The sequence below is a fragment of the Hyperolius riggenbachi genome, chromosome 9 (assembly GCF_040937935.1).
Source record: "Hyperolius riggenbachi isolate aHypRig1 chromosome 9, aHypRig1.pri, whole genome shotgun sequence".
Lineage (NCBI taxonomy): Eukaryota > Metazoa > Chordata > Amphibia > Anura > Hyperoliidae > Hyperolius > Hyperolius riggenbachi.
In genome coordinates this window covers 34,041,767-34,067,064 of record NC_090654.1, presented here as the reverse complement: position 1 = coordinate 34,067,064, position 25,298 = coordinate 34,041,767, and the positions used below count along the sequence as shown (strand labels likewise).

General features: G+C 44.8%; 1 protein-coding gene across 6 annotated transcripts in view; it reads left to right on the top strand.

Moving 5' to 3' along the window:
- GATAD2B (GATA zinc finger domain containing 2B) overlaps positions 1–25,298 on the top strand; it is an 82,773-nt gene that overhangs the window by 34,561 nt on the left and 22,914 nt on the right. For all 6 annotated transcript variants that reach the window (XM_068252434.1, XM_068252433.1, XM_068252432.1 and 3 more), the window contains exon 2: positions 14,924–15,253. In XM_068252434.1, coding sequence (XP_068108535.1) covers positions 14,925–15,253 — 329 coding nt within the window. In that variant the 5' untranslated portion in view covers position 14,924. The remainder of the gene's footprint in view (positions 1–14,923; positions 15,254–25,298) is intronic.

The window sequence follows — 25,298 nt, the reverse complement described above, 5'->3', positions numbered from 1 at the left end:
TCGACGTCAGGCAGCACAAGGGGTCTGGGGGGGGCGGAGCGGCGGGTAATCGGCGCAGAGCGGCAGCGATCAGAGTGCACACGTAGATAGCAAAGTGCTAGCTGCATGTTGCAAAAAAAAAAAAAATTATGCAAATCGGCCCAGCTGGGCCTGAGAAATCCTCCTGCGTGGCATAGCCCGGGCTATGGGAGGTTAAATGCCAAAGCAGTGCTGTGTAATCTTCTTGCGATCACACCTGCTTCCGAATGCCCAGCAGTAATTCACTATTTTACCTAATCCTATAACCCTTTCTCCATTCTCTTAACCAGTTCCTAACCTATCTTCTCTAATCTTTTATGAACTTTATTCTAACCTTATACACAGAAGCTGAATACCAATCCCCTCTACTCCCCTAACCCTAATTTTCTCTAATGGTTTTTAAAGAGGAACCGTCACGAAAATCTTAAAATTGAAAACACAAATAGGAAGTACATTTTTCCCAGAGTAAAATGAGCCATAAATTACTTTTCTCCTATGTTGCTGTCACTTACAGTAAGTAGTAAAAAAAAATCTGACATTACCGACAGATTTTGGACTAGCCCATCTTCTCATGGGGGCTCTCAGGGTTTTCTTTATTTTAAAAAGCACTTAGTGAATGGCAGTTGCTTCGCCCAACTGCCAAAATAGGGTGCAGCGAGCAGGGAGGCTGGCCAGCATCTTTGTATTAATACTTTTCAGAGAATGTCTTTATAAAGAATAAGGGCCATGCTGAGAATCCCCCATGAAGAGATAGACTAGCCCAAAACCTGTTGGTAATGTCAGATTTCTACTACCTACGGTAAGTGACAGCAACATAGGAGAAGAGTAATTTATGGCTCATTTTACTCAGGAAAAAAACATACTTCTTATTTGTATGTGTTTTTAAATTTTAAGATTTTCACGACCGTTCCTCTTTAAAGGGAAAAAAAGCAGTGTAACTTTCCTGGAGCTTCTTCCAGCCCCCTGCAGTCGCTTTGTGCTGTCACTCTCGTCTATCTAGAGTGTCAAACTCGATCACATATGGGGCCAAAATATAAAACCTAGTCTAAGTTGAGCTTAGACTAATGCTACGTACACACATGCGACAACGATCGTTCGTTGAGAACGACGAACGAACTTTTAATTGATGAAAGAACGACCTAAGTAAAGTTAGTTTTAAAAGGTGTGTAACGATCTGATCGTTAGAACGAACGTTACATCAAAAAAGCAACTATTGCGCCTGCGCATAAAAATGAGAAGTTTCACGAAGAAATAGTGAAATGCGCATGTCAAGCCTAGTACGAACGATCGTTTCCAACGATGTACTACTTTTGTAAACGATCGTCGTTGGTTAAAATCCGCCGAGACAGAACTTTCTTTTGTAGCGATTTGGCTCGTTCGTCGTTTGCCTTAATAGTCGGTGGTTCGTTTTTTGTAACGATCGTCGTTGGTAAAGATTGGGGAACGATCGTTACAAACGACTATAGTCGCATGTGTGTACGCACCTTTAGGGTTGATGTGGCTCTGTAAAATTTTAAGCTATAGGCTTGCTATACACCAGCGGGTTCTGTATGTAAGCCTGGCTTAGGGGCATAAATAGATAATTTGCATATTCAGTAGTGGTGCATTGTGGGTAACCACAGATCTTCACTTAAAGCTGAATCATTGCAAGTTTCCTTCAGTTTTAAGAAGGCAAACCCCACTAAGCATTTATTTTTAGTATGAGGGCTTTTTGGTCTCTTTTAACCCCCCTATACACTCCCAGTGGTTTGGGTCACCCCTAGCTGCTTGGTGACTGTCTATTCTAAGTTGTAGGCCAAATTGTTTATAAAGAGCTAACATTTATTGTCTCAAACAAGGTGGTGTAACAATTGCGACTGTATGGGCTACTCTGCAAAAGGAGCAGAACCCCGTGCAGCAGTTTAATATTTGCCTGCTCCAGCGGTTCTTTTGAACTTTCCTGATAGCCACATGCTCTATGCTGCATAGCTCTGGCTCTGAATGCATGTCATGTGATCGGAAGCTGGAGGCGTGGAGGTGTGTGCTGCCCAGCAGCATGCAGCTGCTGGGCAGAACAGTAGAGACTCCAATGCATCGTTGGAGCAGGTAAATATTACACTGCTCTGCTGCACTACTCTGGAATGTGGGAAGAGGGTACCTGGGGAAAGGTGTGTATGTGTGTTTTACTAGCCACACAAGGGGGTTTGGATCTCGGAGGAGCCCCATGTTAATTTTGCTAGGGGATCCTGTGGGTTGTTGCTACATGCAGGCTCAAACTGGCAGTGTTTTTAACTCTAGATAGGAAAGCAGTGTACTGTCATTCTTTTAGGCCTTGCTCACATTATAAATCCCTATCGTTGACGCCAGTGTTTTGCAATTTTGTGCGTGATTATTTTTTTTTAAGATTACCTGCGCGTTAGGGATTTTTTGTAAAGCGCTTTTCTAATCGGCTCTCCCTGTTCAGTAAGCCAGCACCTATTCAGTAGGAGACCTTGGGCAAGACTCCCTAACACTTCTACTGCCTATAGAGTGTGTGCTAGTGGCAGCAGCTTTGCTGCTTTGAGTCCACCAGGAGAAAAGTGTGATAGAGAAGCTCTGTGTCTTACAATGATGCACATTTGGATGCACATTTGAAGCTCTCGAGGACAACATAAAATGGCAAGGAGGGCCGCATTCGGCCCCCGGGCCTCGAGTTTGACATCCCTGATCTAAAGGATTCCCACTATTGAGGAAAGAATCCTATTTCTTCTTTTTTTTTATTATCAATCCAATATTCGCTTCAGGTATGCTGTAAACATATCTGTGGAAACTACAAATGGTCAGTAAGTTGGCATAATTCTAGCTTACATGCAAATTGTACGCATCTGAGAATCGGCCTGGTCCTATCCACTTCCAACCTATACTTTTGATTGTCCCAGTTCACAGCTGCATGCAGTTTGAACTTTTATTATTACTAGCATCTCGTTGATCTGTAATCAGGACTGGAATTCCATTGGTTGCTTTGGGAGCAGCTCTCCATCTCCGCTGATGACTGCATAAAAAGCTGCTCTGAGAAGTTGTATGTGTGGGATGAATTCAGGATCATTTACAGGTGTACTGAAAGCAAATCTGTAGTGAGAATAACAAAGGCTATGAAGAGGGAAAGCTCTGCATCCAATAGAGCAGTGACGGCTAACCTTGGCACTCCAGCTGTGGTGGAACAACAAGTCCCATGAGGCATTGCAATACTCTACTTGGGGAGGCAGAGGCATGATGGGGTTTGTAGTTTTGTCACAGCTGGAGTGCCAAGGTTAGCCATCACTGCTATGGAGCGTTCCCAGTCCTCTCTCGGTGTCCTGTTTCCCCCTGCTGTCCGCTATTTGAACTTGTCGCGGAAGCCATCGGAAGGCTTTGGGAGCGATTGTGTCCCGGAGTGCTCCTGCAGACGGGCAGCTCAATACTGTACATTCATGGCTGCGCGCTTGTGCATGCGCAGTAAAAGCCGCCCGTCTTCAGGAGCACAATCACTCCAGAAGCCTTCTATAGGTGGCCACTAATGATCCAAGCGTTCTCATCCAAGACAAGACACAGAGCTTCTCTATCACACTTTTCTCCTGGTGGACTCAAAGCAGCAAAGCTGCTGCCACTAGCACACTCTCTATAGGCAGTAGCAGTGTTAGGGAGTATTGCCCAAGGTCTCCTACTGAATAGGTGCTGGCTTACTGAACAGGGAGAGCTGAGATTTGAACCATGGTCTGCTGTGTCAGAGGTATAGTTCATAACCACTATCCAGCCACGTGTCCAATCATTTCTATATAAAATAAGGGACTTCAAATTACCCTTTGGTAATATTGGATGAAAAAGGTTGGATCAGTAGTGGCCACCTTTAGGGTCTCCGAAGGCGTGTTTGACCAGTTGGTTGAATGCATAAAATGCAGGTGACAGTGCTGGGACAAGGACACGAGAGAATAGCTAAGGCTTAATAGATACTCACCTATGCAAGGTGAAGACGATCCTAACTTTTTTCTTGCTTCAGTTTTACATGAAGTGAGAGAAATATGGAGGCTGCCAATTTTTTGCCAGTTGCCCATGAGACAGATTTGAGTTTCACCTGGAATAAACATGCAGTCAAGATAATGGGAACCACATTTAAAAAAAATGGTGCAGATACTTACCTATGGAAGGGGAAGGCTCTGGGTCCTATAGAGCCTTACTGCTCCTCCCACGGTCCCCGCGTTGCAGCCCTGGCTCCCCCGGTAGCAGTATTTGACTAAATTAGTCAAATACTGCTTTCCCCGTCCGAAGAAGGCTTTGGGGAGCCAGAGTGCTCTCAAAGATGGGCGGCTCTGTACTGCGCCTGCGCGAGCATAGTATTCACCCACCTTGTCCACTTAGGTGTGATTGGAGTGTAGTGGAAATATAATAAAGATATCATCGAACCGGTAACTTTGTACCTTCTCAATGCTGTACAGTTGTATGTACCTGTCAATACTAACGCTCACCTCCCCCCCCCCCCCCCCCACATCCCATAAAAGGACCACCGTATTTATTTCCTTTTAAGCAATACCAGTTGCCTGGCTGTCTGCTGCAGCCAAATAGGTCAGCAGGACAGCCAGGCAACTGGTATTGTTTAAAAGGAAATAAATATGGCAGCCTCCATATACCTATCACTTCAGTTGTCCCTTAAGTGAGATCTCTGTCCCTTTCTTGTGATAAATCACCCAAAATGTATTGAAACAGTGTGATAAAATCATCTGGAAGAAAATCTATGCATGTATGGCCAGCTTTAGATTTTACTATAAAGAAAATCTGGTATCTTTAGTAACCGATTTATCCATTGGGTACCCATAGACCTCCAATCAGTCAACATGAACTTGTGTTCAGCTGACTGACAGAGGTCTTTGTTAGAAGATGGGGACACTAATGTGTTCAGCTTGCATGCAGATTATACGAAGCTGAGAATTGGGACAAACAAGCTCTTTTTACAGATTTTGATTGGCTCGATTTCAACCTGTATTACATTTGCTGCAAGTCAATTGCAAAATGGTGCACTTGACTGTGTCTATCGATGGGTTAACAGGGCACCAACCAAGTGCTGCCAGTGACTGTTCATAGGAACTGCTTGGAACATGACAAGATATTTACGAGTGGCCCAAAACACCCTCTAATAACAAGTTAATCAACCTTCAGCTCTGATCACAGCCGATAGTCTTCTTGGCATGGACTGAACAAGATGCTGATACCGTTGCTGAGGAATGTCGGCCCATGCTGACATAACGGCAGCTCTAAGTTGGGTCAGATTGGATGGTGGCGTTTCCAAGCTTTGAAGTGATCTTTTGACTTTGTCCCACAAATGCTTAATAGGATTGAGGTCAGGGGACTGAGCTGGCCATGGAAGCAGGTTAAACTCACTGATGTTTCTCAAACCAATTTGAGACAGATTGAGCACGGTGGCAATGGGCCCACAACAGGTGTCTTTTCAGATTTTTCTGTGATACCAAAGGCACTCTTGATGGTCTCCTTCTGCCAAAGCCCATCCTTTGCAAAGTCTATCTTGTTGTACGTTGGGATATGCTTTTCATGCACCTGCATTGTATTTAGCTGTAATTTGTCATGTTGTTGCCCTTCTGTTGCTGCGGACTCTGTGTGCTGCTTGCCTTTCACCTCTCTTGTTCACCAGCCTTTTTTTTTACCGGAATAGTCCTTCTCACTTGAACTGCCACCCTGTAAATACCGGAGATACTGTTGGGCGAAAAAATCCTAAAAGAATTGTCATTTCAGAGATGCTAGCACCAGCTCTTGCACCGCCGATTATCATTCGTTCGTCCGCTGCTGGCCCCAGGCTCTGTCCGCAATCCACATACACACCCCTCTTGTTGCTGGTGTATACGTGAGGCGCAAGTGTGACATCACTCACCTGCTCACGTTATGTCAGCAACCACGTGGGGCGGGTGTATGCGGATGTTGAAGGGAGCCCACCAGAGCCAGTGGTGGACACAGACTGGTAAAGTCCACTGCTGGGGGACAGCAACAGGGATCATTCCCGCTTGTCCCGATATGGCACGCCATTACCGCCACACACCCGATCGAGCATGTTGGGCGTACATCTTCCGGCATGTCCGATCCATTCTTGCATCGTTGATGGGGCTTGCTGTTGATGGCACAGCTTTTCATTCGATTTATAATAATCAAATCGGATGTTCCTTTAGACTGTAAGCTGAGCTCACAAGGGCAGGGCTCTCTCTCCTTTTGTGTTTTGAAAATTTTACTTTTGTCACTGTAATTACCAATTTTGTATCAATTCTGCACTTTTGTCACCAATTCTCTATTTTTTATATTAGGTTTATTAGTGTATACCATTTGTCTGTATTATTATGTACCCCATGTCCATTTCTTTACTTTGTACAGCACCACTGAATATAATAACAAATGGTTGATCGTCCGTTAAGTTGCCTGATGTATGGCCACAGTAGGCTACAGACTCCCTATTCATAAGATGGGGGAAGGAGGTGGGGGGTTCAGGCAACAGCTGTCTTGCCTTAGGCAACAAAATGGCCAGAGTGTGTTCAGAAATACTCATTAAGGTGCCCATGGAACAGATATAGCGTTTTTATGTTCCACTTTTTAAGTTGAACCTGCATTTGTCTCAAAAATGATATTTAGTATTTTAGATAAAGGGTTCCTTGCGACAGATCTGTATTTCCAAAAACTCTTGATCTTGTTTCCAAAAACTCTTGATCTGTAGGCGCTTGCGGACATTAGAGAAGCGGTGCAGGAAATAAGAGCTTGACGGATTTCTTTTGATTATTTTGGCTCCAGAGGATGCTGTGATCCTATTAGATGATACCGGCTATTAGTATCTGCCAGCATCCGAGAGACAGCTGACTGCTAACTGATGAGCTTTGGGCAGCAAATATATGCCGGACACTTGCTGTTCTCACCAGATACTGATCTTCCAAACCACTAACCCTCTACCTTTCTCCCCAAATATTACTTTTATGAATATCCCTGAAAGCAAACCCGAAGCAAAAATAAACTTATGATATTATTATTATTATTAATTTATAAAGCACCAACATATTCCATAGCGCTGTACAAAGTAAGAAACAAACATGGGGTAAAAAAATAATACAGACAATGGAATACACCAGTATACAAAATACAGAGCTGGTACAAAATACAGGATCAGTACAAAGAACGCCCGGGTTACGAACGCCCGACTTGCGAACGACCCGCCGATACGAATGCCCGTCGACCTGCTGCGATGACGTCACACCGCCCGGGGACTACCTCTTGTGTCCCCTTTCCTAATGCAGAGTACGCGCTCCCCTCAATGCTCTTCCCAGCAGCTTCCCTAGCATCGCGTAATGACGCAATCAAAAGGAGACCCCGCGGCTCCTTGTGATTGCGTCATTATGCAACGCTACTAGTGAAGCCGCTGGGAGGAATGGTGAAGGGAGAGAGGACGTTGCTGATTGGCTCGGAGCCGCCATGGAATAGGTAGGACTTGTAGTAGCTTTTGCTGCGCATACTCTGCATTAGGAAAAGGGGCATGGGAGGCACAAGGAGACACAGAGGGGGGCAGAGATGACACCGAGGGGGGACACTGGACGCACAGGGGACAGATAGCACAGCGTTCCGACTTAAGGACGGATTCAGGTTAAGAATGGGCCTACAGGACTTATCTCGTTTGTTAACCGGGGACTACATGTAAATGTGTAACAAAATGTTGAGTGAGCCCTGCCCTTGTGAGCTTACAATCTAAAGTAATAGGGGGGAAACTAGAGATGGGGTAGTATACAATAACATACCTAGTGGCAGTGTGTTTTAGGTTATCTGGTAGGAAGTACTGGCCAGAGGTCAACAGGTGAACTGGTCTAAGGTAGAGTGTATGCTTGATGGAAAAAGTAAGTTTTGAGGGCACGTTTAAAGATATCAAAGGTTTGGGATTGACTGATGTGTTGTAGCAGAGGGAGGGGTGAAGCACGTGAGAAATCTTGTATACGTGAATCTGAGGTGGTGATTCTAGAGGAGGATAATAGATGGTCATGCAGGCAGACAAATGACAGCGCTCAAGGCTGCACCTTAAAATGAAAACAAACGGAGGCAGGCAGAGCCCCTCTGGGGCTATATACATGCCTTGAATGCAGAACAGATGCAATTATGTACTAATTCTAATCTAAAGGATTTTGAATGCAGATTGAAGCAATGAATGCAGCTAGCCACAGGTATACTTACATTCAATCTGTACAGCGGGAGACATGGCAGCACTTTCATACAGAGGCTGTACCCAAATGATCTATCTGCATGGATGTGCAGAGCTCCAGAAACTGGACAACATTACACAACTAGCACTCAAACTGGTATAACAAAGGAGGGTGTTGGTTTTGGTAATTAATTTGTGCACAGATTATTCCCTATTGGATTTCCCCACGACGATCTGAGATTGCGGTTGGGTTGGTATCTGGAAATGTACATAGGAGAGAGATTGTAGACAGCTTTGTAAGTTGGAGTTAAAAGTTAAGAGGAGCAGTAGAGAAAAAGCGGGAAAAAAGATGAATGAGACAAGTAGCAGAGTTCAGTAGAGATTGCAGTGGTGTCGGTCTGTTAGTTGGTAGTCCACAAAGTAGTATGTTGCAATAGTCCAGGCGAGATATTATAAAAGCATGTATTAACATTTTAGTTGTGTCCTAAGTGAGAAAAGGTCAGGTGTGTGATATGTTTTTGAGTTGGAGATGACAGGAGCTGGTTAGGGAGTGAATGTGAGGAATAAAGGAGAGGAGTCGAATATTACCCCTAAGCATCGTGGTTTGGGAACTGAAGTTATAGGGGTGTTAACATTTATTGATAATGGTATTCGACCCGCTGGGTCCAATGCAGTCCTGTTTTCTGAAGCACTTAAACAGCCAAGAAACAGTGAGAGACAGCTTGAGAAAAGGTTTTACTGCAGGAAAGTTCAAAGGGTATTTATTTCTGCTCTGTTTTATAGCTTTAAAAGTGTGGTTTTAAAACTGCAACTATGACAATATGATGCAATGTTAGTTTAAAAAAAAAAGGCTATATAACTGAAAATAAAAGACTCTCTTCTTTGCTACTACTGTTATATTCATTATCTGTACTACAAATACAGTTCATTATATCATACCTTTTTCCGCTTCATGTTTGCTTTAATACCCAGTTTAATTAGAGTTGGATCACCCACACAGCAATTTAGGCAGGTGCCTGGGGCATGGAGATAGAACAGGGACTTGTACAGAGGTGATGGAGAGATTGGGGACTTGTACAGAGGTGATGGAGAGATTGGGGACTTGTACAGAGGTGATGGAGAGATTGGGGTGTTGTACAGAGGTGATGGAAAGATTGGAGAGTTGTACAGAGCTGATGGAGAGATTGGAGAGTTGTACAGAGGTGATGGAAAGATTGGAGCGTTGTACAGAGCTGATGGAGAGATTGGAGAGTTGTACAGAGGTGATGGAAAGATTGGAGAGTTGTACAGAGCTGATGGAGAGATTGGAGAGTTGTACAGAGCTGATGGAGAGATTGGGGAGTTGTACAGAGCTGATGGAGAGATTGGGGAGTTGTACAGAGCTGATGGAGAGATTGGGGAGTTGTGCAGAGCTGATGGAGAGATTAGGGAGTTGTACAGAGGTGATGGAGAGATTGAGGAGTTGTACACAGGTGATGGAGAGATTGGGGAGTTGTACACAGGTGATGGAGAGATTGGGGAGTTGTACACAGGTGATGGAGAGATTGGGGAGTTGTACAGAGGTGATGGAGAGATTGGAGAGTTGTACAAAGGTTATGGAAATATTGGAGAGTTGTACAGAGCTGATGTAAAGATTGGAGAGTTGTACAGAGCTGATGGAGAGATTGGAGAGTTGTACAGAGGTGATGGAAAGATTGGGGAGTTGTACAGAGCTGATGGAAAGATTGGAGAGTTGTACAGAGCTGATGGAGAGATTGGAGAGTTGTACAGAGGTGATGGAAAGATTGGGGAGTTGTACAGAGCTGATGGAAAGATTGGAGAGTTGTACAGAGCTGATGGAGAGATTGGAGAGTTGTACAGAGGTGATGGAAAGATTGGGGAGCTGTACAGAGGTGATGGAGAGATTGGGGAGTTGTACACAGGTGATGGAGAGATTGGGGAATTGTACAGAAGTGATGGAGAGATTGAGGAATTGCTTAGAAATGATGGTGAGATTGGACAGATGCATAGAGGGATCCCAGAGATGGATATCTGTATGGAGAGGGTAGAGAGATGCATATACAGAATTCTAGTGATGTACAGAGAGATGAATAGTGTTTGCTGAGCTGAGACATTGTCCCTCTGGCAGGTATTGCAGTATAGGATATTTAGGGTCACTGTCCTCGTAGACTGGTAGCACAGGCTTGCCTGGTGATCACAGTTCCCCCTGCCTTTATCTCAGAAACTGCTGGGAAATGTCTTGCATGCCTGGAGCAGCCATAAAATTACAGCTCCGCCATTCTATGTCTCAGGGCTCCTCTTCCCTCCCCCGGAGCATGTGTCATGCCAAGGAACAGGTGCAGCCACCGCCTGGCACCTCCATCTTTGCTGTGGGCACTCCATAAAATGGTGAAGTCTGCCTGTTAACCCCTTGCTTGCCACTGGAGATGGAGTAGATCTTTGCAGGAAGCTGATCTCAATCATGATGTAATGACAGTTTGTCTTTTGTGCTGCTGCTTGATTGATCAAAGAATGGAGGGCATTTCTGAGCTCCCGTTGTCACCAATTGTCATTTTATTTTTATTTTTATTTCTTCTGTCTGCAAACTTTGTCTGCAGAAGTCCAAAGTTGTAAACTTAGATCTCAGTCATCTATATTGTGTGAAGACCTTCTTTACCATATTCTGTAATAGTAATTCTTTTTATATCATTGATTGCCCTAATCATAATATCCAGTCAAATCTCTACATTATAGATCCCAGCCCTGCCTGATCCCGTCCTAATAATATCCAGCCACCTCTCTACATTATAGATCCCAGCCCTGCCTGATCCTGTCCTGATAATATCCAGCCACCTCTCTACATTATAGATCCCAGCACTGCCTGATCCTGTCCTGATAATATCCAGCCACCTCTCTACATTATAGATCCCAGCCCTGCCTGATCCAATCCTGATAATAACATCCAGTCACCTCTCTACATTATAGATCCCCGCCCTGCCTGATCCTGTCCTGATAATATCCAGCCACCTCTCTACATTATAGATCCCAGCCCTGCCTGATCCAATCCTGATAATAATATCTGGTTACCTCTCTACATTATAGATCCCAGCCCTGCCTGATCCTGTCCTGATAATATCCAGTTCACCTCTCTACATTATAGATCCCAGCCCTGCCTGATCCTGTCCTGATAATATCCAGCCACCTCTCTACATTATAGATCCCAGCCCTGCCTGATCCTGTCCTGATAATATCCAGTTCACCTCTCTACATTATAGATCCCAGCCCTGCCTGATCCTGTCCTGATAATATCCAGTTCACCTCTCTACATTATAGATCCCAGCCCTGCCTGATCCTGTCCTGATAATATCCAGTTCACCTCTCTACATTATAGATCCCAGCCCTGCCTGATCCTGTCCTGATAATATCCAGTCACCTCTCTACATTATAGATCCCAGCACTGTCTGATCCCATCCTGATAATATTCAGTCACCTCTCTACATTATAGATCCCAGTGCTGTCTGATCCCGTCCTGATAATAATATCCAATCACCTCTCTACATTATAGATCCCAGCGCTGTCTGATCCTGCCCTGATAATATCCAGTCACCTCTCTACATTATAGATCCCAGCACTGTCTGATCCCATCCTGATAATATCCATTCACTAATCTACATTATAGATCCCAGCGCTGTCTGATCCTGTCCTGACAATATCCAGCCACCTCTCTACATTATAGATCCTAGCCCTGCCTGATCCCGTCCTGATAATATCCAGTCACCTCTCTACATTATAGATCCCCGCCCTGCCTGATCCTGTCCTGATAATATCCAGTCACCTCTCTATATTATAGATCCCAGCACTGTCTGATCCCATCCTTATAATATCCAGTCACCTCTCTACATTATAGATCCCAGCCCTGCCTGATCCTGTCCTGATAATATCCAGTCACCTCTCTACATTATAGATCCCAGCCCTGCCTGATCTTGTCCTGATAATATCCAGTCACCTCTCTACATTATAGGTCCCAGCACTGTCTGATCCCATCCTGATAATATCCATTCACTAATCTACATTAAAGATCCCAGCACTGTCTGATCCTGTCCTGATAATATCCAGTCACCTCTACATTATGGATCCCAGCACTGTCTGATCCCGTCCTGATAATATCCAGTCACCTCTCTACATTATAGATCCCAGCACTGTCTGATCCCATCCTGACAATATCCAGCCACCTCTCTACATTATAGATCCCAGCGCTGTCTGATCCCGTCCTGATAATATCCAGGCACCTCTTTACATTATAGATCCCAGCCCTGCCTGATCCTGTCCTGATAATATCCAGTCACCTCTCTACATTATAGATCCCAGCCCTGTCTGATCCTGTCCTGATAACATCCAGTCACCTTTCTACATTATAGATCCCAGCCCTGCCTGATCCCATCCTGATAATATCCAGCCACCTCTCTACATTATAGATCCCAGCCCTGCCTGATCCCATCCTGATAATATCCAGTCACCTCTTTACATTATAGATCCCAGCGTTGTCTGATTCCGTCCTGATAATATCCAATCGCCTCTCTACATTATAGATCCCAGCCCTGCCTGATCCTGCCCTGATAATAACATCCAGTCACCTATCTACATTATAGATCCCAGCCCTGCCTGATCCTGTCCTGATAATATCTAGTCACCTCTCTACATTATAGATCCCAGCGCTGTCTCATCCCATTCTGATAATATCCAGTCACCTCTCTACATTATAGATCTCAGCCCTGCCTGATCCTGTCCTGATAATATCTAGTCACCTCTCTACATTATAGATCCCAGCCCTGCCTGATCCTGTCCTGATAATATCCAGTCACCTCTTTACATTATAGATCCCAGCGTTGTCTGATTCCGTCCTGATAATATCCAATCGCCTCTCTACATTATAGATCCCAGCCCTGCCTGATCCTGTCCTGATAATAACATCCAGTCACCTCTCTACATTATAGATCCCAGCCCTGCCTGATCCTGTCCTGATAATATCTAGTCACCTCTCTACATTATAGATCCCAGCGCTGCCTGATCCTGTCCTGACAAAATCCAGCCACCTCTCTACATTATAGATCCCAGCCCTGCCTGATCCTGTCCTGATAATAACATCCAGTCACCTCTCTACATTATAGATCCCAGCCCTGCCTGATCCTGCCCTGATAATAACATCCAGTCACCTCTCTACATTATATGCTGGATACACACCATGCGTTTCCGTGTTCGATGCGTCCGTCGATACGCATCGATTCGATTATTTCCGACATGTCCGATTCAAGCGTCGATGGATCATTAGGTCGATTTGCCATACTTTACATGGCAATCGACCTAAAAATCATCGAAATGCGTTCGGAAATGCTCGGAAATAATCGAACCAACGTGTATCGACGGACGCATTCGACGTGGAAACGCTTGGTGTGTATCCAGCAATAGATCCCAGCACTATCTGATCCCATCCTGATAATATACAGTCACCTCTCTACATTATAGATCCCAGCGCTGTCTGATCCTGTCCCGATAATAATATCCAGTCACCTCTCTACATTATAGATCCCAGCCCTGCCTGATCCTGTCCTGATAATATCCAGTCACCTCTTTACATTATAGATCCCAGCACTGTCTGATGCTGTCCTGATAATAATATCCAGTCACCTCTCTACATTATAGATCCCAGCACTGTCTGATCCCGTTCTGATACTATCCAGCCACATTATAGATCTCAGTGCTTGTTCTTGTTTTCTTCCCCTTTTTGTTGCAAAAATTCACTGCAGCCTTTGGAGTTTGGTGTTTTTTTTTTGTTTTTTTTTTATAATGCAATGATAAAGGTCAAGAAACATTGTAAGACTACCTGGTATTCAGAACTGGGGTTATTATTATTTTATTCTTATTATTGATTTATAGGGCACCAACATATTCCATGGTGCTGTACAAAGTAAGAAAGCAACATGGGGTACATAATACAGAATTGGTAATTACAGTGACAAATGTAACATGATGAATACAATAAATAACATTGCAAGTCACAAACTGGTGAGAGAGAGCCCTGCCCATGTTGGCTTTCAATCTAAAGGAATGGGGGGAGGGGAGAAGGTGGGGTAGGATATAATAGGCATATTTACAGGCAGTGTGTTTTTAGCTTATCTAGTAAGGAGTACTACTTGACCAAAGGGGGGATGGCTTAAGTATGGTTTATATGGGTATGGGTAGAAAAAATGAGTTTTGAGGAAGCATTTAAAGATTTCAAAGGTTAGAGAGTGACTAATGTTTTGTGGAAGGAGATTCCAGAGGAGTGGTGAAGCATGTGAGAAATCTTGTATACATTAAACAAGGAACTAATACTAGAGGAGGACAAAAGTTTGCAGATCTGAGATACCTGGGGTTGGTATCTGAAAACTAGTGGCTGAATGCAGTAATGGTTAAGGGCTCTGCCTCTGACACAGGAGACCAGGGTTCGAATCTCGGCTCTGCCTGTTCAGTAAGCCAGCACCTATTCAGTAGGAGACCTTGGGCCAGTCTCCCTAACACTGCTGCCGCCTATAGAGCGCGTCCTAGTGGCTGCAGCTCTGGCGCTTTGAGTCCGCCAGGAGAAAAGCGCAATATAAATGTTCTGTGTTTGTCTGTGTTTGTTAAATTGGCACAGAATTATGCATTTCCAGATTTGCTTTGTGACCATCTTCTTGGGGTGATTTGTTAAAACCTTGATTACTGACATGGTTTATTTGTCTTTAGGATGGACAGAGTGACGGAAGAAGCTCTTCGCCTCAACCTCCTGAAGAGGGGCCTTGAGCAGCCTGATGATCGTGAGGATGTTCTGGCCAAGCAGCTGAAGATGGAGGGACACGAGGCCATGGAGAGGCTGAAGATGTTGGCTCTTCTAAAGCGGAAGGACCTGCCTGGCCTGGAACTGCCTCACGAACACTCCACCAAACAGGACGGGCTGAAACTGTACGATGAAAAGATGAACGGGAACCTGCGGCCACACGTGGACACCCGGCCAATGGGGAGACACGGCAAGGAGAACATCAATGATGAGCCGGTGGACATGAGCTCCAGACGCAGGTGAGATGCTAGAAGCATTTTTGAGCTGATTTTTATGTTGGCTTGCGAGTACCTTTGTTACACTCCAGTTTCTTAAGGAGTCCAAAATGCTCCCGTTAGTGCTGTCACTTTAAATGTTTTGGTACATATCACTCAACTGTAACGTCTCCCCTCATTGCAGTTCAGTGATGTGTACCAACACCAATACATTTAAACTGACAGCACTAACGCTTTTCTAATTTTTTATTTGGCTTTCCCGCCTGTTATGGGTGGAGCTTGTTGCTGAGTGGGTCTGTGATTTCCAGTTTTGAGGCTATTTATTGTACAGTTTGCACAATGTTGGTCTACATGTTTGTCTGTCCCATGCCTTGACAAAAGGTCCATATTGGCCCCGAAACATTCCTTGGTTACATGGTCACATGTATTTCTTGTGTGTGACGGGGCAATACATTTTTCATGACGTTCCAGCAAGTCTGTGTGCGGATCCCTCCTTTAGATTGTGGATTTACTATTGCCTAGGGATCCTGCACCATCGTCCACCTACCGTAGGTATGTGGTTCTTTCGAATTGATACCAGAGTACCCAGGGAACGATTGAGATGTAATGGGGACGTAGTCAAGGTAGTAGATTTGGCACCCTCTTGTGATGATTTTGGTAAGCTATAGTGGGGAGAGGTCAGAGAAGGTGGCAGGTGAGCCCTTTGACACCCACTAGGCCTAAAAGCATCTGCCTAGATTGCCTGGTGGATGATCCTGCTCTGAGAGTAGCAAGAGAACAGCTGACACATCACTTCTGTGGGAAGGAAGGGGGAAAGCCTCAATGCCCTTGGTGAGCTCGACTTCCTCCTTCCAGCACTGCCAATCCATTACTGTAGGATCAGCCAGGTAAATTATTATAACTTACAAAGTAAATGGCTGAGGCAGTATATATTTATTATATAAAGACAAAGACCACGCTTATATCACACTTTTCTCCTGATGGACTCAAAGCGCCAGAGCAGCAGCCACTAGGACGCGCTCTATAGGCAGTAGCAGTGTTAGGGAGACTTGCCTAAGGTCTCCTACTGAATAGGTGCTGGCTTACTGAACAGGCAGAGCCAAGATTTGAACCCTGATCTCCTGTGTCAGATGCAGAGCCCTTAACCATTACACCATCCAGCCACCACACTAATATAGTCAGGTAAACTATATAATGTACATATATTAAAATGTAAATCTCATTTCATGCTGGTAAACTGGAGGACAAGTGCTTTTGATGTCATTAACTCCCATCTTCCCCACAGTCCACTCCTCTAGAAATTTACGCCACCACCCATCGTTCAGCCAACCACAGACTTATGCTGGGTACACACGATGTGTTTTTCTGGTCGATTTTCTTATCTTTTCTACTCTAATTCCATTCACTTATATGAGAAATCGATTAGAAAAACGATCGAAAAGAATATCGTACATGTCGGAAATTATCTATGGAACCATCTATCTGATGAAAAAAACGTCTGGTGTATTCCCAGCATAACACCACTCCCATCTGTGCTGCCAACAAGCAGTGGCTGGATAGTGTACTGGTTATAGAGGATACATGAGGTAAAAAGGACAAACGCTTTACTCACCTGGGGCAAAACATACCACATATCATCACCACCCATTATGCCAGCAACATCATTACGGTTTTGTGATAAATGTATGAATAGCTCAATAAAATTGATGATAATTATGTACCGTATTTAGTCGAGTATAAGCCGAATTTTTGGACCCAAAAAAGTGGTCCAAAAGTGGGGGTTTGGGCTTATACTCGAGTCTCTACTTTGAATAATCCCCAGTGCCTCCTTGCCTCTACCCCCGCAGTGCTCCCTCCGCCATATGCGGGTGCAGAATTGAGCAGAATGCTAGGCATAATGGTGCAGTATGTATGCAGTTTTTCAGCTTCCCGCGGGCCTTTCTACCTGCCAGCGCTCACCAGAGGATGCAATTTATCTTGCTTTTAGCTTCTCCCCGCTGGCGGCTCGTAGCGGAGCGTTTTTCCCATCCACGCTGCCTACCGGAGTCTCGTATCTATGACGTCAGGCAGTGCGCACGTCATAGATACGAGACTCCGGCAGGCAGCATGGATGGGAGATCGAACACTCCGCTATGCGCTTCACTGCATATGCCGCCTGCTGGGAGGAACAGCGGGGAGAAGCCAAAAGCAAGATGGATCGCATTCTCTGGTGAACGGGGGCAGGTAGAAAGGCCTGTGGGAAGCCGAAAACTGCATACATCGCTCCCCTCTGGTAAGAGGTCAGGTGGCAGGGAGAAAGACTCAGAGGTGACCGCACCATTACACCTAGCATTCTGCACAATTCTGTACCCGCATGTGGAAGAGGGAGCACTTGGGAGGTAACCTGCACCGCAGATAACATTAATTCAGAAAGAAGCTGTGCCGTAAAGAGGAGCTGTGCTGTACTGCATATGCTGGGGGGCATGTATGGGGACATACCAGTATACGTAGACATATATACGGCAAGTACGTACTATACACTAATATGAATTTGTTTGCGTGCAGTGAGATTTTTCTGGCATTAGGGTCACATGAAATGGCTGAAATGGATTTTATGCATTACAGTATTACTTATAATGGGAGATGATCCAGCCTGCATACTTTGCTGGACTTTGCAGTACTTTACAATACAGAATCTGATTTATTTATAAAAAATATGCCAAATCTATTTGGGAACTGGAGAGTGGAATCCTTGTCCACCTGAGGTTATTTTAGTGTCTGTAGACTGAAACTGCATACATGCTTACAATGTTACTTGCAGCTGGTGGGTGATTGCTCCATTGTTGTGGCATTTCCTACCCCGGCTTATACTCGGGTCAAACATTTTATCCAGTTTTTTTAAGGGAAAAGTTGGGGGGCGGGGGTCGACCTATGCGCGGGTCGGCTTACACTTGAGTATATACGGTACTTAGTATTTTAAAACTATAATGGGTGAAACTGAGAAAAACTGTAATTTTTTTTTTTTATTATTTAAGCCTGGAAAAAAAAATATCACACAAAGTAAGGCTGGATCCACACTATAAGCGCTTTTCTGAGCGCTTGTGATTGCGTGCTTTTTAAAAAAAAAAAATCACTCCCATTCACTTTCATTAAAATCACGGTAAAAATCGCTGCATATGCAATTTGCGCGATCACTGCACTTTTTACGTGATTTTTACAGCAATTTTAATGAAAGTGAATGGGAGTAAGTGCTTACAGTGTGGATCCAGCCTAAGTACTGGTGCACACCAGAAGAGCTTTTCTGAGCGCTTTGTGATTTGAAAAGCTCTTGCTAATGTTATCCTATGTGAGTGTTCTCGCTTGAGTGATGTGATTTTGTAAAAATCCCCCATAGCATTGCATTAGCAAGAGGTTTTAAAATCTCTAGCATTTAAAAAGCTCTTGTAGTGTGAATCAGGCCTTAGTCTACTTTTTCCTAAAAAAAAAAAAAAAAAAAACTATAAAAACTATACATATAAATTAGGTGTCAAAAGTATTTCTGATTAAGTAGGGACAAAGCTAAAACTTTAAAGAGGATCTGTAACGTCAAAAGATCCCCTGGGGGATACTCACCTCGGGTGGGGGAAGCCTCCGGATCCTAATGAGGCTTCCCACGCCGTCCTCCGTCCCTCAGGGGTCTCGCTGCAGCCCTCCGATAATGACATCAATATTTACCTTCCTGGCTCCTGCGCAGGCGCTCTGACGGCTCTCGGCTCCGAACTACACGGAAATACCCGATCGCCGTCGGGTCTGCTCTACTGCGCAGGCGCAAGTTTCCGGCGCCTGCGCAGTAGAGCGGACCCGACTGAGATCGGGTATTTCCGTGTAGTTCTGAGCCGAGAGCAGCCACAGCGCCCCCGCTGGAGCCTGCAAAGGTAAATATTGAACTGACAGTCGGGTCTGTTGCCGGTTGTTTGGAGGGCTGCAGCGAGACCCCCGTGGGACAGAGGACGGCGTTGGAAGCCTCATTAGGATCCCGAGACTTCCCCCACCCGAGGTGAGTACCCCCCAGGGGAGGTTTTTGTTGTTACAGAGTCTCTTTAAAGGAAACCAGAGATGAATGCTTTGGCGCAAGATAAACCTGTCCCCCGATAGATTTATAAAATAAATACTATACCTGGTATTTTCGCTGCTCTGGTGTGCCGTTTTTTTTTTTTTCTAAAACTCCATGCAAAACACAGTTCATCAGAAAAGCATATAATTTAGTGAGCTGTGTGCAAAATGAAATCGCCATTGACTAACAAATCTAGATAAAAAACATTTTTCGATATACCCTTACATTATCGGCTCCTCCCATCTCATCACTGCTCTCTGTGATGCTGCAAATATACAGAACAGGAAAGCAGAGCCAGAAGGGGGCAGGCTTGGGTTTGAAAAGACATCAGAGAAGACGGACTCGGCTATAATGATTCCTGAGCAAAGCCAGACTGAATGCTCAGTCTGGGATTTTATCAGGGCTGATAACAAGCAGGGTAGGTATTTTCTCTAATGTTCCCACTGATATATATGGTAAAATACAGTACATGAGGGTCCTTCATCTCTGGTTCACTTTAAGACTTTAAAATGACATATGAATTTTTCCTTTTAAACAATATTAGTTGCTTGGCAGTCCTGCTGATCTCTTTGGCTGCAACCAGTGTCTGAATCTCACACCTGAAACAAGCATGCAGCTAATCTTCACAGATTTTTGTCAGAAACACCTGATCGGCATGCTTGTTTAGGGTTGATGGCTAAATGTATTAGCGGCAGAGGATGAGCAAGGCAGCCAGGCAATGTGCATTGTTTAAAAGGAAATAAATATGGCAACCTCCACCTGTCGCGTTCAGTTGTCCGTGAAAACTGCCGTCTAGTCTGTAAGCTGAAAACAAGGTCTAGATGTAAAATGGTTAATATCTCTCCAAAAACATTTTAAAGGGTACCTGAGCAAACACGGGACATGATGAGATAAACCTGTATGTACAGTGTGTTGTTACCACATAGAATGAGGCTGTGTTGAGTTTTATTCTTTTTCTCACTGAAGGTTAACCTCCTTAGCGTTATGCCCCACACTGTGCCGGGCATACCGCTTCCTGGCCCCAGGAGTCCCCCATGCAGATTTAATGAGATCCCATGCCTGAAAACCCTTTAGCTAGCACAAGGCTGGCTAGTGCAAGTGCCCGGCGCCCCCCGATCCCCGCTGATCCCCCCCCCCCCCCGTTAATACGATACCCAGCCTGGATCCAGTGATCGTGCAGCCTCCACGCACAGCTTCTGTCTCTCTATGGGGAAGGTCAGGTTTGCGCATGACGTCGGCGACGTCATAACGCCATGTGCTATCCTCCCCATAGTGAAGACCGGAGCTGTGCCGGGAGGCTGCGCCGATCGCTGGATCCAGGCTGGGTAATGCATAAACGGAGGAGCGGCGGGGATCAGGGGGGATCTGGGTGCCGGGCTTTTGTACTAGCCAGCTACTAGTGCTAGCTAAAGGGTTTTCAGGCATGGGATCTCTGGGGGGCACAAACTGGCAAAAGTCCTGAGCTGCGTAACGCTTAGGAGGTTAAACATTAAGGTATGCAAATGACTGCTTCTCTCTAGTCGGAAGGACTACTGTATAGTGTAACTCTCACGGATAACTAATTACAGCCATAAAACTATTTCTTGGAAGAGAACAGCTTCTGATTGCATGGAATAGATAAAAAAAAGGTTCAGTGAGGCGCATGCGCGAGTCACCCGGGATGGACGCATAGGGAGAGAGCTCCGTCCGCCGCCGCTGCACACCGCTGCCTCCTCCGCTCCCACAGCTACAAAGACCGGCGCTTTTGCGGCAGACGACCTCCACACGCCCCCCAGCACCATATGGCCACCAAGGGAGCCCAGAAAAGCGCCACAACAACGGGCGCCATGGAAAAATTCCTCCGTCACCCGCCCAGCCAAGATGGCGCCGACCACGCAGATCCTCCAGGCCTAACTTCGGCTGACCAGGCGAGTACAGGGGGGAACACACAGCTTCTAACAGCTGCGCTCCTAGAACAAACACTAGACAAACACTACCATAGCCTCCATAACTCCCTGCAGAACGTAATCCTCACTGCAGTACAAGAACTCCGCACTGACATATCAGGGCTGGGGGAGCGTACACAGGCCTTAGAAGACAAGATGGATGCCCTAGCCATAAAACAAGCTGACTTATCGGAAGAGCAGCAACTGATGCAAACCGACATAAAATCTATTCGCACAGCACAAGAGGACATGGAGAATAGAGAGAGGAGACAAAATGTACGCATCAAAGGGGTCTCTATGTCTCTGACAAATGAGCGTATCGAGGCCTACCTCAAAGAACTATTTCACTCACTACTCCCTGACATGGCGGATGAAATGTGGAGAATAGACAGAGCCCACAGATCCTTGGGGGAACGCCGACCTGGTGCCCAGAGGCCAAAAGACATTATTGCCAGACTTCATTACTATGAGGCTAAAGATGCCCTCCTCAAAGCCCTCAGAAACAAATCTACTATCTCATTTAAAGGGGACGATATTGCCATATATAACGATCTATCTCTAATAACTTTGGCAAAACGCAGGGCCCTCAAGCCGGTCACACAGCTGCTCAGAGAAGCTGGAATCTTTTACAAATGGGGATTCCCCTTTCGCCTAATAGTAAACAAACAAGGCCTGATCTTGACTCTATCTGACTTTGATGATGCCCCCATGTTTCTCAAACAACTAGGCCTTAAACTATCTGCTACCTCCACTGTTCTACCTCGCTCCTCACCTATATCCTCACCTCCAAGGAAAGTACGGCACATTTCTGAATGGACTAAACTCCCTATCCGCAGTATCACTTTCCCAGACAACACAAATCATATGGAAGACCAACCATCTGGGGAATGAACTACAGTTTTTGCTGCTCCTCGCTAGGACATCATCTTGGAATCTGAACCTTCTGCTCTTTATTTTAAAGCAATGACTTACCAACCACCTAGTTCTCCTTGCCGACACTGCACGGTTGCAGCGGACGGCGGATGGTGACTCCCCCTGTTACCTCCTAATACCACTGATTATGTGGACCACCACCTATTTTCTCCTGGGACTTCTCATGTACCTCAGGGGGACCAATCCTCGACTTGCCTGGCTGCCTCGGCAGGCAGTCAACCTGAGGCGGTCTCCGTTCAGGCAACAGTTTTATGCTGCCCCTAAAGTTAGCCACCAGATTAAAGGTGGCACATTTTTCTGGTACTACGCATACGCTATACTATCTGAATCTCTTATTATTATTGTTCGGTTTCTTTTATGTTTTTTTTTTCAGGTTAGAATGGTTTGTCCTCCAGCCATAGTTGCATACCTACCTCAAGCTATACCATGGTTAATATTATGACACTAAATACTAAAGGCTTAAACACACCCCAGAAGAGGTTTTCTCTCTTTCGAGACTTAAAAAGGATGAATATTGACTTAGCTTTCCTACAGGAGACTCATCTGTGTAAAAAAGACCAACCTCGCCTTTATGATAGACTGTTTTCTGGGATGTGTTTGGCCTCGGGCCCTAAGAAGAAAGCAGGAGTAGCTATCATCTATAAAAAGACATTTCCACTGCAAATCACCAAAACTGTTCCTGATCCCAAAGGCCACTATTTAATCATCATAGGCACCTTATATGGGAAATCTGTTACATTAGCTAACGTATATGCTCCTAATCAAAATCAAATATCATTTTTAACCACTTTCCTTAGAAAACTGTCCAAACTTACCACAGGCACACTATTGCTAGGAGGGGATTTTAATCTAGCTTTCTCAGACCTTAAGGATAGATACACTCCTTTAAGCGGAACTACTAAATCTCCACATAGTCGCAACTCCCGTAAATTTAGAATACTTTTAAGACAACATAGGCTCCTAGACCTATGGCGAATTTCTAACCCCACCTCCATAGAATATACTTTCTTCTCCCCCCCTCATGCATCTCATTCCCGCTTGGATTATCTATTCGCCACAGCAACCACTATACCTCTACTGAAAAAAGCTGATATACAACCGATTGCTTGGTCAGACCACCAAGCGGTCAATGTTGAGATCGACTTATTTTCTCGTCCCCATAAGCCAAACTTCTGGAGATTAAATGAAACCCTACTACAAGATAAAAACTTCCTCGCCAAATTTTCTGAAGAATTGCAATCATACTTTAACATTAATGATGGATCTGTCTCGTCCCCTGGAACATTATGGGAAGCACATAAAGCCTTTATTAGGGGGTCATTTATCTCAGAAGCCACTAAACGCAAAAAAATGTCCTGCTCGAAACTCCTAACTCTACACTCGAAACTTAAACAAGCACAAGCTGCATATAGAGACGACTCCTCCCAACTACACTATTCAGCTATACAGGCCATTAAACATGAAATACAGACAATCCAATCTGTACAACTAGAAAAAAGCCTAAGATGGACTAGACAACTCTTCTTTGAACGAGGGAATAAGCCACACACCATTTTAGCACGTAAATTGAATCCAAAATCGTCCCAACCATCCTTATACTCTATAAAAGACCCCCAAGGAACCATTCATTATCACCCCCAAAAAATCGCTCAAATCTTTACAGACTACTACCGACAACTCTATAATCTCCCTCAGCCTTCCTGGCCCTCTACACATCTATCTAAGATTGATGAGTTCCTAAACCAACTATCCCTACCAAAGTTAACCGAAGAGAATATTAAACTCCTAAATTCCCCCATAACAAATGAAGAGATTTTGGAGGTAATTAAACTCCTCCCCTCTTCCAAAGCTCCTGGACCAGACGGTCTTCCATACTCCTACTATAAAAAATTTCGAAGTATCCTCTCCCCTTACTTGACCCAGCTTGCTAATACATTCATGGATAACCAATCAGCCCCTACTTCTTTTTTAACCTCCCTTATTACAATGATACCCAAAGAGGGGAAAGATCCACAACTCCCACAAAGTTACCGCCCTATTTCTCTCCTTAATGCAGATCTTAAAATTATCACCAAAGTAATGGCCAATCGCCTGAATCCTATATTAACTTCTCTGATCAACAATGACCAGGTAGGCTTCATAATCGGACGCCAAGCTGGCGATAACACCAGAAAGGCAATAAACCTTATAGAACTGATGAACAGATCCAACCAGCCTTCTCTGCTCCTAAGTTTAGACGCAGAAAAAGCCTTTGATAGGCTATCATGGCCATTTTTGTTCAGAGTCTTGGAACATCAAGGATTCAGGGGACCCTTCCTCAATATGGTACACTTCCTATACTCTTCCCCATCCACCTCAGTCAAACTTCCCTTCGCATCTCCGACCCATTTCCCAATTCTTAATGGCACACGCCAGGGATGTCCACTCTCCCCCCCTCCTATTTGCTCTTAGTATTGAACCCCTGGCGTGTGCCATAAGACAAAACCGCGACATCACAGGAATTAAACAAAGATCCCAAGAATATAAGATCTCCCTATTCGCGGATGACATCCTACTAACTTTAACCCAACCGCACACTTCACTCCCTATATTACACTCAATATTGAAAGATTTTGAATCCATCTCAGGCTTTAAACTCAACCAAGAAAAAACAGAAGCCCTCCCTATCAAAATCCCACAGACGTTACTGAATAATCTACAACAATCTTTCCACTACAATTGGAGGAAACACAACATTAAATACCTAGGCATACTTCTAACCCACACTTACTCTACCCTATACAAAACAAACTTCCCATCCCTCATACAATCCATCCTACAAGACCTCCACAAATGGACAGCTTATAAAATCTCCTGGATAGGTAGAATTTATTCCCTTAAGATGAATATACTGCCCCGCCTACTATATCTATTTGAGACCCTACCGGTCCAAGTACCATCCTCACAACTCAAACTACTACAACGTGCTTTTCTAAAGTTTGTGTGGAACAACTCTCGTCCCAGAACTAATGCCTCGATCCTAATGACATCCCGGGAACAGGGAGGATTAGGGCTACCCAATTTAAAGCTATACTATCAAGCCACACATCTAAGACAAATACCTGAGTGGTCCAATCTAAATGTATACACCAAATGGGGC